Source organism: Schistocerca serialis, chromosome 8, assembly GCF_023864345.2.
Source record: "Schistocerca serialis cubense isolate TAMUIC-IGC-003099 chromosome 8, iqSchSeri2.2, whole genome shotgun sequence".
Taxonomy (NCBI): Eukaryota; Metazoa; Arthropoda; class Insecta; order Orthoptera; family Acrididae; genus Schistocerca; species Schistocerca serialis.
This window is the reverse complement of record NC_064645.1, coordinates 535,308,918-535,326,885: the sequence shown is the minus strand read 5'-3', so window position 1 is coordinate 535,326,885 and position 17,968 is coordinate 535,308,918. Positions and strand designations below refer to the sequence as shown.

The 17,968-nt window shown below is 43.5% G+C and overlaps 1 protein-coding gene across 1 annotated transcript in view; it reads right to left on the bottom strand.

Annotated features, from left to right (window-relative positions):
* The window catches only part of LOC126416639 (uncharacterized), a 168,648-nt gene that overhangs the window by 73,045 nt on the left and 77,635 nt on the right, over nt 1-17,968 (bottom strand). Inside the window, exon 2 of the mRNA XM_050084408.1 lies at nt 5,075-5,152. Within this exon, the coding sequence (XP_049940365.1) occupies nt 5,075-5,147 (73 nt within the window). The 5' untranslated portion in view covers nt 5,148-5,152. The remainder of the gene's footprint in view (nt 1-5,074; nt 5,153-17,968) is intronic.

Genomic DNA, 17,968 nt, shown 5'->3' with positions numbered 1-17,968 from the left:
CTAGTACAGTGTATATCCACCTTTCGCAGCAATGCAGGCTGCTATTCTCCCATGGAGACGATCGTAGAGATGCTGGATGTAGTCCTGTGGAACGGCTTGCCATGCCATTTCCACCTGGCGCCTCAGTTGGACCAGCGTTCGTGCTGGACGTGCAGACCGCGTGAGACGACGCTTCATCCAGTCCCAAACATGCTCAATGGGGGACAGATCCGGAGATCTTGCTGGCCAGGGTAGTTGACTTACACCTTCTAGAGCACGTTGGGTGGCACGGGATACATGCGGACGTGCATTGTCCTGTTGGAACAGCAAGTTCCCTTGCCGGTCTAGGAATGGTAGAACGATGGGTTCGATGACGGTTTGGATGTACCGTGCACTATTCAGTGTCCCCTCGACGATCACCAGTGGTGTACGGCCAGTGTAGGAGATCGCTCCCCACACCATGATGCCGGGTGTTGGCCCTGTGTGCCTCGGTCGTATGCAGTCCTGATTGTGGCGCTCACCTGCACGGCGCCAAACACGCATACGACCATCATTGGCACCAAGGCAGAAGCGACTCTCATCGCTGAAGACGTCACGTCTCCATTCGTCCCTCCATTCACGCCTGTCGCGACACCACTGGAGGCGGGCTGCACGATGTTGGGGCGTGAGCGGAAGACGGCCTAACGATGTGCGGGACCGTAGCCCAGCTTCATGGAGACGGTTGCGAATGGTCCTCGCCGATACCCCAGGAGCAACAGTGTCCCTAATTTGCTGGGAAGTGGCGGTGCGGTCCCCTACGGCACTGCGTAGGATCCTACGGTCTTGGCGTGCATCCGTGCGTCGCTGCGGTCCGGTCCCAGGTCGACGGGCACGTGCACCTTCCGCCGACCACTGGCGACAACATCGATGTACTGTGGAGACCTCACGCCCCACGTGTTGAGCAATTCGGCGGTACGTCCACCCGGCCTCCCGCATGCCCACTATACGCCCTCGCTCAAAGTCCGTCAACTGCACATACGGTTCACGTCCACGCTGTCGCGGCATGCTACCAGTGTTAAAGACTGCGATGGAGCTCCGTATGCCACGGCAAACTGGCTGACACTGACGGCGGCGGTGCACAAATGCTGCGCAGCTAGCGCCATTCGACGGCCAACACCGCGGTTCCTGGTGTGTCCGCTGTGCCGTGCGTGTGATCATTGCTTGTATAGCCCTCTCGCAGTGTCCGGAGCAAGTATGGTGGGTCTGACACACCGGTGTCAATGTGTTCTTTTTTCCATTTCCAGGAGTGTATTAACAGTTAAGGCGATTACTTTTGAAATAAAGAACTGCATTTTTTTCATCTATCTCGTTTTCGTTTGACTGCCCATTATAGAACCGAGAAAGTTCGCATCACAAATGTGACTCATGAAAGGGCTGATGACATACCTACAGACAACGGTAACCTCAAACTACAAAAATTTCGCTGAAATGGTAAACTCGTTGATACTCGCTTAAAGTGCAATGTAGGGCAGCAGATTAAGAGAAGTAAGGGCGCTAACTAACAACAGTCGTACTCTCTTGATTTGACATTTTCGCCTGTCTGGTTTTGCGGTTGGCTGAATTCAAAGTTTCATTTTCACAATGGGGTCACTTCTCCTATGGAAGTTGTTGCCAAAACCAAGCAGTGCCATATTGCTCATTTACGAACATTCTACCGTAGTGTGTTTCTGTATTTTAACGACGAAAGCGGAAGACCTCACCTTTCTAAAAATTTAAAGGAATTACCCTGGCTGTCGTGATGTAATTAATCTGATACAGAATTAATCACCTTTTGGTGCTGCAGTTCTTCTTCTTATGTCCGTGCTTGCTATGAAAATATGCAAGTTCCTGATAAGCTGCACATGTTCGATTTATAAGAAGAACGATATTACACCAGCAATTGGTGTGTTATGTCACATCTGTTCAAGAAACACTTGGCCTCACCTTCTTTGCTTGAAAGTCCGGTAATGAAGTAAAATAGTGTATTATGATGTTATCCACCGCTTTATACCGACCATTTTTTATTTATTTTTGTATTTTATTGGAAACCAGGATACTCCGATACATTTCAACACTGTATGACTGATGTACGTATTGACTGTAACCCGAAGACGTCTTATAAGATTTACTTTATTTTATTTTTATTTTTATTCTGTCGCCGGAGATTTGAACTTCGTTCCTCGCAAATGGGGTTGTTACTGTAGGGATCAAGTCTAAGCTGAACATCAGTAAGCGCAACTACATTCGGTTTCAACTACCCGAGATGAAATCAAGATGTAAGCTCCATATACTGTTACTCCCAAGTTACCGATACTAAACTTCTTTAGGAACTAAAATCAGCGCTACTGAAAACCTCTACATCTGAATATATAGTCCGCAAGCCACTATACGATGTGTGGTGGAGGGTACCTCTGGTACTTTTGTCGTTTTATTCTTTCTCTGTTCTATCCACGAATGGTGAGTCGGAGGAACACTGTAAACTCTCTAATTTCACAGATTTTCTGATCAGCGTCATTTCGAGAGGTAATGTGAGCAGAAAGAAATGTGTTGCCTTTCTTACAAAGCACACCCCCAGGAATTTCAACATATCCCTGTCCGTGATACACAACGCCTCTCCTGTAGCGTTTGCCACTGATGTTTGCTGAGCATCACCGTAACGCTGTCCGCCCCGGTAGCTGAGTGGTCAGCGCAACAGAATGTCAATCCTAAGGGCCCGGCTTCGATTCCTGGCTGGGTCGGAGATTTTCTCCTCTCAGGGACTGGGTGTTGTGTTGTCCTAAGCATCATCATTTCATCCCCATCCACGCGCAAGTCGCTGAAGTGGTGTCAAATCGAAGGAATTGCACCTGGCGAACGGTCTACCCGACGGGAGGCCTTAGTCACACGACACTTACAGTTACCGTAACGCATTCTCATTGAGTCCCGTCACGTGACTAAACGTGCCGCTCCACATTGGATCTCTTCTGTGTATCCTACTTGAATACTTCGTGTCTTTGCCAGACTGTTGCTCTAGAATCGATCGAACAATTGTTGTGTAAACTATATGTTTCGTGTATGACTTTTCATTTGCTTAAGATTCTTCCAACGATCCTTAGTCTGGCAACTGCTTTTCCTACAATCAACTTCATGTGGTCATTCCACTTTAGGTCGCACCGTTTTTGAAACCCTCAGATAGTTTACGGTTGTTACTGTTTCCAGTGCTCACCAACAGCGTAATCGAACAGAAGCGGATCTCTTCGCCTCTTTACGCACAGTATGTCACATTTCTTTACGTTCATGTCAACTTCGAATCCCTCGACCAATCATCGGTCCATCGCAGGACTTCTTGGATTTCGTTACAATCCTCTGGGGCTACCTCCTTCCTGTAGGCAAAAGAGCATATTCTGCAAAAAGTGTCGTGGAGCTTTCGACGTTCTCCACTTGAACAGTAATGGCCTTTTAACACTCCCTTTGGGCAGTTCGGAAATCAGCTCTACAGCTGTCGCTTTCGTTGCCACTACATTGTCAGAACTGCTACACTGCGCAACAAAATTGAAAGCTCACGTTTTTGAAACCTCGTAATTGTCTCCCGTTCCGACGAGTAAGTTTGAAATTTGGCTAAAAGATGCCTACAGCCTTCCTCTGTAATGGCGCAAAAGCTTGGCGCCCTACGACGCCACCCTCGGAGTCGGCGACTGTTCAGACAGAAAGGCATCGACACACAAAAAAGTTAACTGTAAGGTGAGTTATTGACGTCATGTTGACATCAAATTTCACTAAAATTCTATTAAACCCCACTTTGCACGTGTCACGTTGGGAAGGTAGTTACAACCCCTCTTACCTACATTTCGCCCTTTTTATTGACGCCTCAGCGATAGGGTTAGAATCGCGACTACCAGCGTTGATATTACGCGGTTTTCTTGTGTGGGGCCGAGGAATACATTTCAGACACACTGTCGCTCAAAATCGACACGAAAAGGCCTTACAGGGTCGCATAAAATGCGTCAATGGAGCCACTCTTTCCCATGCCCCGTCGATTCCCACACATTTTGCGATCGAAACTGACAGTTCGCAGTGTGATAGGCAACAGGACGACGTTCTTGACAATGTTCGACACTGCTGCCACCTCTGGGCGTTTCATCACTACTCTAGTGACATCGTGGGGCTGTAACCCGACTGAACAAGATCAGACCCCTTCGGAGCGTAGCGCGACAGCAATTTTGCTCTGCTGTACAGTTTGGAATTCAGTAGGGGCTTTTAAAAATCATTCGGCGAAATCTGAACACGATCCGAAGCAGTGAATGGTTCATGTGCTTTTTCATCCCTCCTTTTCCGCGTCCTCCTATGGTATGTTCATTGGGACTGAATCACTAAGACGTGTCTGAGTAATAATAAAGGATCACTTAAGCGCCCCCTTCGGTTCGACGACACCCTCGGTACCACCCATGCACGTTAATTGCACACGTAAGACACGTACCTGTCAGAACCATCGACACACATACTACGTTGCGTCTGCTCTAGCGCCTGAAGGCAGGAAAACACCACCTGAGGGATGTCGTAGGAGTTTGGCTAACCCTCAGGCGCTAGATCAGCCATGAGGCTGAATGCTGTGTCGAAGATTCTGTGAGGTACATACGTAACGTGCTCATCTAAGATCCCGGGGTCCCAGGTTCGATTCCCGGCCGGGTTGGGGATTTTCTCTGCCCGGCGACTGAGTGTTCGTGTTGTCCTCATCGTTTCATCATCATTCGTGAAAGTGGCTAGACTGGGCTGTGTAAACATTGGGACTTTGTACGGACGCTAATGACCGCGCATTTGAGCGCCCCACAAACCAAACATCATCATCAACTAAGGTGCGTGGTTGGCGCCAAGGATGTTCAGATGTATGTTTTTCGTGATTTCTCTGACTAGCTGAAGGAAAATTTCGTGTTGTTTCCCTTGACCAACACATGACCGACTTTCCTCCGTATCCTTTTCCCAGCCAGAGCTCGTCCTCCGCCTCTGATGACCGCGCCGTCGACGGGACGTGAAACGCTGACTTTTCTTCCTTCTTGTGTGATGTGGGGTGACAATTATCGCTAATGTCAGCTGGACTCACCTTTAGTTTGAAGTAGGAAGAAAGCCAGGAGCGTCCACCGACAGCGGTACACGTGGGCGCGGCGTCTCGTCATGATTCCTGCAACACAGAGCGTCACTACTGTTAATTCCTCGGAAACATATCATACTAGGCGTGCTACACAGACACCAATGACTAGAAATTTGCAGTATTCTGATAATATGCAGACTGATGGTTGTGTTAAAGGAAAAAACAGCTAGTTTCTCAGTGTAGTGGCATGCTTACGACTAAAAAATAATGTCTTCATTGATATTAACACTAACCATGTCTCACGTGTACGTATAAACGATTCGTTCCACATAATTTCGTTAAAAGATGCGTTCAAATGATCTAGAGAACATGTAACTAACTAACTAACATCAAAAATGTTACTCATCGACGAAAAACACTATAGATGTAAAAATGAATTTTTCCACATAATGGCAAGAGGTGCAAATAAATAAGAACACTGCTGAACAAACACTGTTATTTCCTAGAAGTGCCATGACGCAGAAGATAATTCCATCAGATGGCAGTTGAGTAAAAATGTATAAGATAAGCCAGCACTCTTGTCTTTAGGCCAACACAATAACAGACACTTCTAATGGTAAAACATGCAGAAATGAACATTTTGATTATTTTACATGTGTGTTACCTTTATTTTTAACTTATTATTCAGTTAAAATTTAAGCAATTTTAAGTGTCTGCCAGTCAATTTACGACTGTAAATGTCTATTTATGGTGCCTGCATATCATTTTAGATCGTTAGAAATCGCGTGGTACGAGTCTCTGACATTAATACTTAAACTGTTAGCTTTGAACCACTTGAAGGCCTGACCTGTTACCACCTGAGAAATGTCATGTAGGGTTGAGTTTAGGCAGTTAATTAGCATGTTCGCATCATCGACGATCACAATGGTTTTTGTACCAACCCTCAGAGTCATAGGAAGGTCATTTAGTGTAGGTTAACGATAACAATGGACCAAATATCAGTCCTTGTGGGGCACCATATGTCATATTACCCCATTCTTATGTTACTTTCATGCCTGTGACAGTCTTTCCATAGACCTCTACTTTCTAGTATGAGGGCCAGACTCCATTCATGCAATATGGATGCCATTAATGCCTCAACTCTTTAGTTTGCCAAGTAGAATTTTGTGGTCCACACAACCAAAGGCTTTGGCAATGGGGTAATTTTTTTGTTTGTTTAGCTATGCCATCACTTTACGAAATCAAAACTGAGAACCGGTTAACAAGTTCCGGTGAATTAAATGAATCAGTGGACTATCAAAGAACGCCTTGTCAAACACTTTTCTACAAAGACTGGAAGCAGTGAAACACATCTATGGCTCAAGGCCCCTTCTCTCCAGTCTTATTAACGGTTATTAATACAGCATATGGAAGTCAGTCAAGAAATACGTTCTACGTTATTACTTGATTAAAACGATAGCTTGATGGTAATCCTATCAAGTCCACACAAGATTTCAATTTTTTCTTAAGAACACCACCATAACAGAATTGCTACTTTCTAGTGGCCTGGTGGATTTTTAATATTCCTGGTAGCTGTATTACTGAAGTTAATCTGACTTGCTGTTCATGCAATGTCTCCACACGTCAATCCATTTCACTATAATTTGGTTGTTTATTAGTGGGCGCAATGTTTCCTGTCGCTGTTAGGAAGAGAAACCTGAAGGATTTATTGGTAGCCGACTCCTCCTAATCCAGTGATGTGTTTCTTAGTAGAACCAACTGAAGTGTATATGTTACTAATAATATCAAATAATACGAGTATTGGTACAATTGGGTTCTGTAAAAATTCAGTGCAGTAATGCGATAACTGTAAATAAGTGCTATAACATGAATTTTCTATTTGATGCATGACTACAAAACACTAAACATTATCATATGTGCCTCATTGTACTAAACATTCACATTTTTTGTGACATTTATTATCTTGTAAATAAAAATACGTTTAAGATTTTCTTTTTACTTGTACCACATCCATAAGAACCATTTTACTTGGGATCTGTGAAGGTACATTAGCACATAAGGTTTTCTTTGTAAATATTTATAGTGTATTCTTGTTTTCTGACATGTTTTACATCTGCGACGATTGCCTCATTATGGATTCATCGTAACGAAACGTACGTCTAATCATTTAACTATGAGCTGTTACTTGATAATATTCACTTTGAATGTGGATTATGACATCCAGATTAGTGAAACACCCAACCTCTATTCATTTTGATCATTTGACACTAGTTACCATGGCTGACGAACCGATCCACGAAAGGCGCTAACACCGATTTCGCACCTGTAATAAAACTGTGGCAACTGAAAAGGTTCCAGTTCCTCATTTGTTTTATATCTGACAGTGATTTACAATCCGGGCAAAAGCCGAATATCGATGAAGACGTTCGGTCAGAGATCCTCCTGTGTAGTCATCGAGGACGCAGTCATCAGTCATAGGTATTCTGATTCGCTAAATGCCACATGCGACTATTTTGTCGCATATGGCAAGCTCTTCATTGCAGAGTAGCAATTGCAATCTTTCTTTCTTGGCTCAGTCTTCTGACTGGTTTGATGCGGCCCGCCACGAATTCCTCTCCTGTGCTAACCTCTTCATCTCAGAGTAGCACTTGCAACCTACGTCCTCAATTATTTGCAGGATGTGTTCCAGTCTCTATCGTCCTCTACAGTGTTTGCCCTCTGCAGCTCCCTCTGGTGCCACGGAAGTCATGTCTTAACACATGTCCTGTCATCCTGTCCCTTCTCTTTATCAGTGTTTCCACGTATTCCTTCCCTCTGCTATTCTGCACAGAACCTCCTCATTCCTTACCTTATCAGTCCACCTAATTTTCAACATTCATCTGTAGCACCACATCTGAAATGCTTCGATTCTTTAGTGAAAAAAATACGAGCTTATCGAGTATCGGAGCAGATTTGCGACTGGATTCAAGATTTCCTTGCATACAGAACTCAACATGTCGCTCCTAACGGAACAAAATCGACAGATGTAATGGTAATTTCCGAATTACCTCAGAGAAGTGTGATAGGACCGTTACTATTTACAATATATATCAAAGATCTAGAAGAAAGCGTCGGATGCGCTCTAAGGCTCTTCGCAGATGATGCGCTTGTCTGTAACAAAGTAGCAACATCAGAAGATTTTTACGATATGCAGAATGACCGCAAGAGAATTGATGAATGGTGCAGGCTCTGTTAGCTGAAAACCAATGGAAATAGTATCTGCCGTAATATATCTAGGAGTAACTATACAGAGCGATCTTAGGTGAAGTGACCACATAAAATAAACGGTGGGAAAAGTAGATGCCAGACTCAGATTCACAGGATGAATGTTAAGGAAATGTAACTCATTCACGAAGGAAGTGGCTTAAAAGGCGCTTGTTCGACCGATTCTTGAGTAGTGTTCATCTATCTGGGATCCCTATCATATAGGACTGATAGAAAAGAGAGAGAAGATCCAACGAAGAGCGACGTTACAAGAGAGGCGGTGTGCATGACGGAGAGATTTACTATTGACATTTCGAGAGAGCACTTCCCGGGAAGAGTCGGACCACATAGAACTTTCCCCCACATACGTCTCGCGTAATGACTACGAGGAGAAAATTCGACAAATTAGAACCAACACAGAGGTTTACCGACAATCATTATTTTCACGCTCTACACGCGATTGGCACAGGGTTGGGGGCTCAGTTATTGGTACAAAAAGAACCCTCCGCCCCGCGTGCATGAAGTTGCCGCGGAATCGAGTCTTTGAAATTGGCCTCATTGTGGGTCTCCATTTGGCCTGCTGGTCGTATAGTGCAATGTCCCGATTTGTGAGGCATTCGGATGTGACAGTGGCCCGATGCTGAACTATATCGGAAAGCGACAACACACAAACTCATCGCAAGGTTCCGGTCGACGACGTCAGGTCAGCGGAACGGAAGATCAGTGTTTTGTGCACGAAGCATATCGTAACCGCTAACAACTGAGCCTGCCAGCCGAGAATAACTAATGTTCTCCATGCAACATTCTTTGTCTTCCCGCACCACGGATCAGAGACTAGCAACAGCTGCCGTTGGCACCGCATCACTAACTACTGAGTACAGTGTAACTAACCTGTTAGTACGGGTTATTACGTTATTATTGGGAATGTAAATACTTATTGCTTGTGAAGTTCGCTTGAGAAGATTAGGGTCGCCACCGACTCTAACCATACAACTAATCGAAGGTTTGGTCGATTCGGAAAATAAATTAATTTGATCACAGACCAAAAACTCACAAAAATGCATACGTCGTGATGTCGCTCATAGCGGATACAATGTAATTAATAGTATTGCCCGCGCACTGTTCACGGAAATCAAACATTTAAAATAAAATAGAAAATGCATGAACACTGCATAAGATCAGCTCCCAGAACACACCTGAAAATAAGACTTAATCTAAAGCACTTGTTTTAAAATAAAAAAGGAAACTAATCACTGGACCTGTGCGTAAGGAAACGCGTTGGATGTGCTAACGGGAAAGCTATGAGTTGAGTGGCTTAGGCTCAAAAACGTAACCTCGGAACACAAGAGAAAATTGTGGATAAAATCATTTATTCCTAAGACATTAAGGTAAAGCATCGATACATTCACCGTTATAATCTACTACTAAAATCATTAGTGTGATTCATTCATACCACTGCTGTTGCCTGATCCCAATAACTCGTAAAGCGGTACAAGTTTCGCAGTACACCCGCGTGCCCACGTGGTTTGTGGAGACGCACTTCGTAGGTATTGTGTCCAAGTTGTAACAATATCACATCACACATTCATGAGCGGTTAAAGTTCTTTAAAACAAGCATGAGACCGGACAGTTAGTGATGACGGTAGCCCAACAAAACTTTAATGTTCAACCACGTGATCGGCTCCCCACGGACGAAAGATAACATTAAGCAAGGAAAATTTACGAAAAGGCAAAGCTATTAATATTTAGAAAAATGAAAGCTTATACAGGCACAGCTGAAGGCAAACAGACATTCATACAGCAGCGAGTGCTCGCTTCTTATCGACACCTTTGTGTGGCGCTCTTCCGGTGGATCCAAGTCTGCTATAGAAATTTACTAAATGAAACATCTGCCAAAGTTTTGCATTCCTTGCTGCGACAAGGCAAAGCAATCTTTCAGAGTTGAAAAGCGAGACCAAAAGCTAACAGCTCTCCCCTCGCCAAGTAACAACGCGCCACCCGGTCAGTCTAACTCACCCTTCTTCGACTGGAGCACAGCTGTCGACGCTTCCCGTACCGGCGGCAGACTGCCCTCCCACTTCTTCTCCAGTCTCCTCCGCGTGGCCCGGAAAACCCAAAGATGCCATTTCCGCCACCAACCTAACGCAGGTGGATTTCTCACAAGTAGCGAAAACCTCTTTGCCTACTTAACCACTACGCGAGTTGGCTATTCTGTGCAACTGCTGCTGAATCTGTACGACTATCGCAGACTTTCTGCAGCAGACTACGCCACCGTCTAGCAACGTGACACACAACCACATTCATTCAATCACGCCACTATGAGAGTAAAGAGAAAAGAGAAACAAGGAAAAGAAAGAGAAATGGTAATGAAAATGGGCTACCGGACTAATGAAAGGTGGCTACAGGACCCTTTCAACAGAATGGCGTCGCATTGTGCTCAGCTGTGAATCGCGGCTCTGCAGTATCCCAGATTACCAACCCCGAAGAGCGTGGGTGGCGCCTACCTGGGCAGCGGTGTTGCTCTTCTAATATTTTGGAGGGGCACAACGGTCTTATTCCTGGCGTCACTGTTTGCGGAGCAATCGGATATCACTTCAGGTCACGACTGGTAGTCACCAGTGGTAGTGACTGAGGTACCTCTGATGACACAAAGGTACGTCTTCGGAGACATGCTGCGTCCTTATGTGTTACATTTCATGTGACAGTATCGCGGCGTAGTTTTCCAGCAGGACAATGCTCGTCCACATATGGCATGTGTCTCTACGAGTTGACTAAGTGACGTTAAGGTAATCCCGTGAGCAGCAAAAGATCTAGATCTGTCCCTGCAGCTCCAGCATCCAAGATACAAGGGACTAGTTATAAAAGTCGACGACCAGCAGGTCTCCAGCGTCATACTGATGAGAAGGCTCAAACTGCCTAGTTCTTTGTAAACTTGACTCGTTTTGTAACCACCGAAATAACATCGCATACCCTCCCAATCCTTCAAGTTTCGTTTCGTTTTCTCCTCCTCTTCTGGGTGCTTCACTTGATTGGTCAGACAACGCGTGCCTGGTTTGGAGTGGTGACCGTCCTGTTACCTTGCAATAGCTAGTAACAACTTTGGACCTAAAACGGATTTTTCAACCGCATTTCTTCGGACATACATTCTTAGAAATTTCTGTCTCAAATTAAGGACTGTAGTCGACACTAGTAGAGTGCCCTCTTTGCCTGTGATAGTCAGCTTTTTGTCCTTTTCACCATCTATTATTTTACTTCGAAAATAGCAGAATGCCTTAACTTGGTTTACTTCGCTGTCACCAGTTTTTATGTTAAGCTTATCGAAAAACTATTTCTGCTATTCCACACTACTTTCGTCTTTCTCCAATTCACTATCAATCCATTCAATATGTCCTGTGGTTGTCCTTCCCATTCACTCAGGATAGGAATGACGTTGGTTAATATTACTACAGGAAAAAGTCTAATTATAACAAAAATGTAACAATATAAAAGCCGAGGAAAAATGGAAATAAAGATAGCAAAGAAGGCAAATTACACCCATATATGGCATTATTACAACAATACGTAGAAGAGATGACAAATACCATGACCGTTTTTAAATGGTTGGAGTAATATCAGTGGCTATGGTACTCTACGTTGAGTTTCCTTGAGCGAGGAACCTCGTGGATCCGAAACGAAGTCTATGATTAACTGAAGTATTTCCTGTTTCAAAACAATTGTAGTAGATTAGGTCTGAAGACTCAGAGTTATGGATAGCTTTGAAATGCTACATCAGTATAACCGCGCCAAGTTTCGTCATGAATCCTTCGACTGGTTTGGTACAACGCAGTAACGCAGTAGGATTCTTCTCCTGTGCCAAGCTATTCATCTCAGAGCAGCAGTTGCACTCAATATCCTCAGTTATTTGTTAGATGTACTCCAGTATCTGCCTTCCCCTATAGTTTATATCTTTAAAGCTCATCCTAGTAGGATGGAAGGTATCCTCTGATGTCTTACCACATGTCCTACTATCATGTCCCTTCTACATCTACATCGATATTGTACATATCACATTTAAGTGCCTAGCAGAGGGTTCATCGAACCACCTTCACAATTTTCTATTGTTCCAATCTCGTATAGCGCTCGGAAAGAATGAACACCTATATCTTTCCGTACGAGCTCTGATTTCCCTTATTTTATCGTGGTGATCGTTCCTCCCTATGTAGATCGGTGTCAACAAAATATTTTCGCATTCGGAGGAGAAAGTTGGTGATTGGAATTTCGTGAGAAGATTCCGTCTCAACGAAAGACGCCTTTCTTTTAATGATGTCCAGCCCAAATGTTGTATCATTTGTGACACTCTCTCCCATATTTCGCGATAATACAAAACGTGCTGCCTTTCTTTGAACTTTTTCGATGTAGCCTGTCAGTCCTATCTAGTAAGGATCCCACATCGCGCAGCAGTATTCTAAAAGAGGACGGACAAGCGTAGTATGGGCAGTCTCCTTGGTAGATCTGTTACATTTTCTAAGTGTCCTGCCAATAAAACGCAGTCTTTGGTTAGCCTTCCCCACAAAATTTTCTGTGTGTTCCTTCTAATTTAAGTTGTTCGTAATTGTAATACCTAGGTATTTAGTTGAATTTATGGCTTTTGGATTAGACTGATTTATCGTGTAAGCAAAGTCTAACGAGTATAAATCCTCTGCTCTCTTACAATTTCGGGTCACTTGATAACTGCCATACATTAGTGATGATGATGATGAAGTCCCATACTCATTGGCAGAGCGTAGGGGAACGATGCGGGAGACCTGCACCGCCGTACTAGTCAAGGTCCTAGTGGAGGTGGTTCGCTATTGCCTTCCTCCGACCGTAATGGGGATGAAGATGAAGACGACACAACAACACCCAGTTATCTCGAGGCAGGTGAAAATCCCTGACCCCGCCGGGAATCGAACCCGGGACCCCGCGCTCGGGAAGCGAGAACGCTACAGCGAGACCATTGTTTTCTACGTGTACTTCTCCTCTAAAATTTTAACGAGAAACTTTTCATTTTTTATCTTATCAGTGCACTTAATTTTCAGCTCTAGCACCATACTCGTAACACTTCGATTTTTTTTTTCTTCCCCGGTTATCCCTTAGCTTCCGTATAACACTGTGCTCCAGAGGTACATCCACCAAAATGTTTTCCTCTGACTGAGAACTAACTTTTTACGATAATGGACTTTTCTTAGTGAGAAGTGCCCTGTTAGATGTCCTACTCTGCTTCCGACAGCCCCTTGCTGCGTAAGTCATGCGTTACTTTGCTTTACTAAACGGCTAAGCGGGACCACAGACCTTTGAAAATACTGTCATGAATGTTTAACACAATAATTCAGGTATTACACATGAAAACTTTGTATGTACCTTGAGGCAGCGTAACTTAAGGCGCGCCAATTACTCAGAACTTATTCATCCACTGTTTGAGAATGGTAGCACTTAGCAGCTTCCAACAAATTTTGCACATAATTTCAAACATTTACAAAACATTTGCGCGTTGACATCCCTCAAAAATGATGAAAGCAAAGAAGTATATCCCTTACTACGTTTTCGCTGTTCGTGCAATAAAACTGCAGCATCAGGCATGACGTTATAATTTATTACCTCTTCACTACTAACTTCATTCGCAACATATTTTGCAGACAATATTCACATATACCACTGAATGTATCTGGAACCAAATTTCGTTGGACAACATATACTTCAGGAGATATGGGACGTTTTATACGTGAGAGCTTGATTCTTTAAAGAATCGGACAGGGGCGTTTGTTGATACTTGTTAAGTGGTTCTTACTTTCGATGTTAATTTTATCATTGGTCTGATTTCTGCTACTCCTCATTATTTTCGCCACTCTTTTGTTTTTCATCAGTTCTTATTCTGTACAGATCAGCTCGCTCTATCCACTTAACGAGTCCTGTAATCCTTTCTTTCAGCGAATCTTGTCATTGTTGTCCTTTCACTCTGAAACTTAATCCCATTCGTTCCTTTCTGTCATTCTGTCTTTCTGTCGTTGCTTCTTCGAAATATTGAATGAACGGTACTGAGAAAGGCTGCATGTTTCCCTTACTTCCTCTCTAATCTGAGCTGTTGTCTCGTGGACATCCATTTTTATCGATCCTTCTTGGTCACTGTAAACAGTGAACTCCACCGGCCAAATTTCGGAGCTTATTTATGAGTATTTTGGAATAAGGGACATGTGGTATCCGACAGCCCATTACAAAGTAATTGCAATTCGTTGGATTCTTTTACCCCCTTCATTATTGTATCTGTATTGGACTGAAAATATTGCACAAGAGTACAATTGTTGACTGTGTGAATAACAAAAAAATTATTTGTTCCACTCACTCACTATACTTGCTGCTTGAAAGAATGATGTTCACTTTATTTATCATCCTCAAGCGTGCATTCAGAAATGCTCGGTTGTGTCTCGAGTTTGTTTTTCCGGCTATATTAGGTGTACACAAATTTTCAAATGTGTTCGAATTCCTAACGGACCAAACTGCTTAGGTCATCGGTCCCTAGACTTGCACACTGCTTAAACGAACTTAGCCTAACTTATGCTAAGAGCAACACACACACCCATAGCCGAGGGAGGACTCGAACTTCCGGCGGGAGGGGCCACGCAGTCCATGACATGACGCCTTAAACCGCGCGGCCACTCCGTGCGGCTAGGTGCACACAGTGATACAGACTAGTATGCATAGGTTTAATGTTGAGGTGTTGGCCGATATGCAGCTCGTGCTTGGGTTTACTGAATGGATTGAAAGTAAAACACAACAACGCTACGGTGAGCTGTTCCCACAGCGACAGCAATGAGCTGTTCCCACAGCGACAGCAACCACATCACAGTAGGAGAGCTTGTCAGACAGTTGATGTTGAATCGCTGTACACTCTGCCGTGATCGTATAGGTCGGTATTTCGAAAATAATTCTAAGGGAACAGTTCTGAAATTTTTGCGTAATGTACTAGTGCACAGAACTACTAAAAAGGAGGAACTGATCTTCATAAGCGGATCCACAGACTTATTGATAAGGAATCAGGAAATAATCCCAGACGAATGGATCTTAGATGTAATCCAGCCAATACACAGGGGAGACAAGAAATTATCCTGCTGAATGTAACCTGTAAGATCTTCTCTTGTATTATCTACAACAGAAGAGACTCTGGGGGAGTATCAGCGTCTGTCAACAACAGACCAGATATTTGTGCTGAGGCAAATACATGGAAAGGCATATGAGTATGACAGTGCGCTTCATAACCTCTGCGTACTTCAAGCAGGCCTGTGATAGTCTCGATAGAGCACAAATGCTAAATGATTTGCTGCTGCTTGGTATATCATTGAAGTACGTCCCAATTATTCAAGCAACATTGGCTGGTTCCAAGACTGCAGCGCAAGTGGATGGAGAACTGAGCAATTGCTTTAGCATTAGTAAAGGAGTCAGACAAGTGGATGCACTCCTTACAATGCTTTTCAATCTGACTCTTGAAGCAGCCATGCGGAAGCTTGAGATTCCTGTTTACAAAGGCACGAAATCGACTCAGATATGCGCCTATGCTGGTGATTAGCAACTATAAGAAGAAGAAAGGTATCACTAGAGAGGACAATATGCGAGCTGAAAGAAGCCACAGAACCTAAAGGCCTTTCTATAAATGAAACAAAGGGTAAGTACATGAATTTCACCAGGAATGAAAATAATACCTTGGTCAGACTATCAGCAGACGGTTTCAATTTTGAACATGTGCAGAACGTTGACTAATTGGGCTCTAATATTAACAGCACAAATTCCATGTCAACTGAAGTAAAACTACACATCCTAAGTGATAATAAATGCTTCCACGTGTTATAGAAATTGCTGGCCTCTAGGTTATTAAATATGCAGCTGAAGCTGCAATTATATAAGGTCATGATCAGGCCAGTTGCAAGCGGATGCGAAATATGGACGCTAACGAATGTTGATGAGCAGCAGCTCAGGATATCTGAATGTAGAATGCCGCCCAAGATCTATGGGGCAGTTCAGGATAATAACGGTTTCTGGAGGACGAATACTGACCTGAACCGCCTCATACAAGGAGCTGACGTCGTAGGAATTATAAAAAGTAGAAGAATAATAGGAATTATAAAAAGAAGAAGAACAGCCTGGCTTGGACATGTCCTCAGGATGGATACTGGAAGAAAAACAAAAAAGATTTTTGAATGGAGGCCAACCGGAAGAAGACAGAGAGGAAAGCCACAAGAACGGTGAATAGATGATGTGGAAAAAGATATAAAATCCTCAGAGTCCGCGGGTGGCAGAGAACCGCGCTGGAGAGGGCAGATTAGAGGAAACTTGTTGATGAGGCTAAAACCCACACACGCTAGTAATGCCATAGAAGAAGAGAAGAGTACTAGTTCAAAAAATGGTTCAAATGGCTCTGAGCACTATGGGACTCAACTGCTGTGGTCATAAGTCCCCTAGAACTTAGAACTACTTAAACCTAACTAACCTAATGACATCACACACATCCATGCCCGAGGCACGATTCGAACCTGCGACCGTAGCGGTCGTGCGGTTCCAGACTGTAGCGCCTTTAACCGCTCGGCCACTCCGGCCGGCTGTACTAGTTCACACACACAAAAGATTCAACACACTGCGATTAAAGTGTACGCATTTCGTCTGAAGGTTGTTGTATTAGTCTTTGACCTGTGTTGTAGGATAAAATATTACAAGTTGTGCCACTAACACATCAAGCAAACTGCCTACACAGTGACGCCGGGTGTCGGGTAGAATGAATAATAGGTTGTATCTGGCTGCTGTGCTTGACCAGTTCAACAGACAGCTGATAATTTTGTCGTGGAGGCTTCATGTTTACTTTGTGCTTTCAATAAGTCAATATTTGTTTGTAGAGCTAAGCATCCGTACACTTACAGATATGTAAAGTCTATTTATAATTTATATTACTAATAACTATACTTATTCAGTGATAATGTGTAGTAAAAAGTGTCTTTGAAAAGTATGAGGTCGTCCTATAAATTCGATTACCATTTTTCTTATATACTGTACCGGTACACTTTAAGACAATTTTTACCTTACGAGATATAACAACCAAGTTCATATAATTATTAATCCAATAATTGTACTGCTATGTGTATAATCATGCTTTGCATGCCTCCACACATCATTCATCGCACGCTAAAGCAACTATATTTTGCTTTTTTAAGCCACTTTCAGCTTATTACAGCCAAGCAGTTTACAAATGGCTTCACATAAACCCTGGTAGCGGTATTAGTCAGACTAGGATTACTCAGCGTATGGGAGCACTGCGACAGTACAAAATTCTTTCAGCAGATTCTCCAAAACTGTGTTGTCCTAATCACTTCATCCCATCCTCATTAACGTGCAAGTCGCGGAAGCGACATCAAATAGAAAGACTTGCTCCAGACGGCTGAAATAAAGGCGAAATAAAGAAAGGTAGATTAGGGCTTAAGCACCGTCATTAGAAACGGAGCACAATCTCAGAGTTTTTTCTTTCTTCTTTTCTCTTTTTTTTTTTTTTTTTTTTTTTTTTTTTTTTTTTTTTTTTTTTTTTTAAAGAGACTCCAGTGTGATAACCACTGCGCCACCCCGCTCGGTCTAGCAAATAACCCAGATGGGGTAACACGGCCAATAATG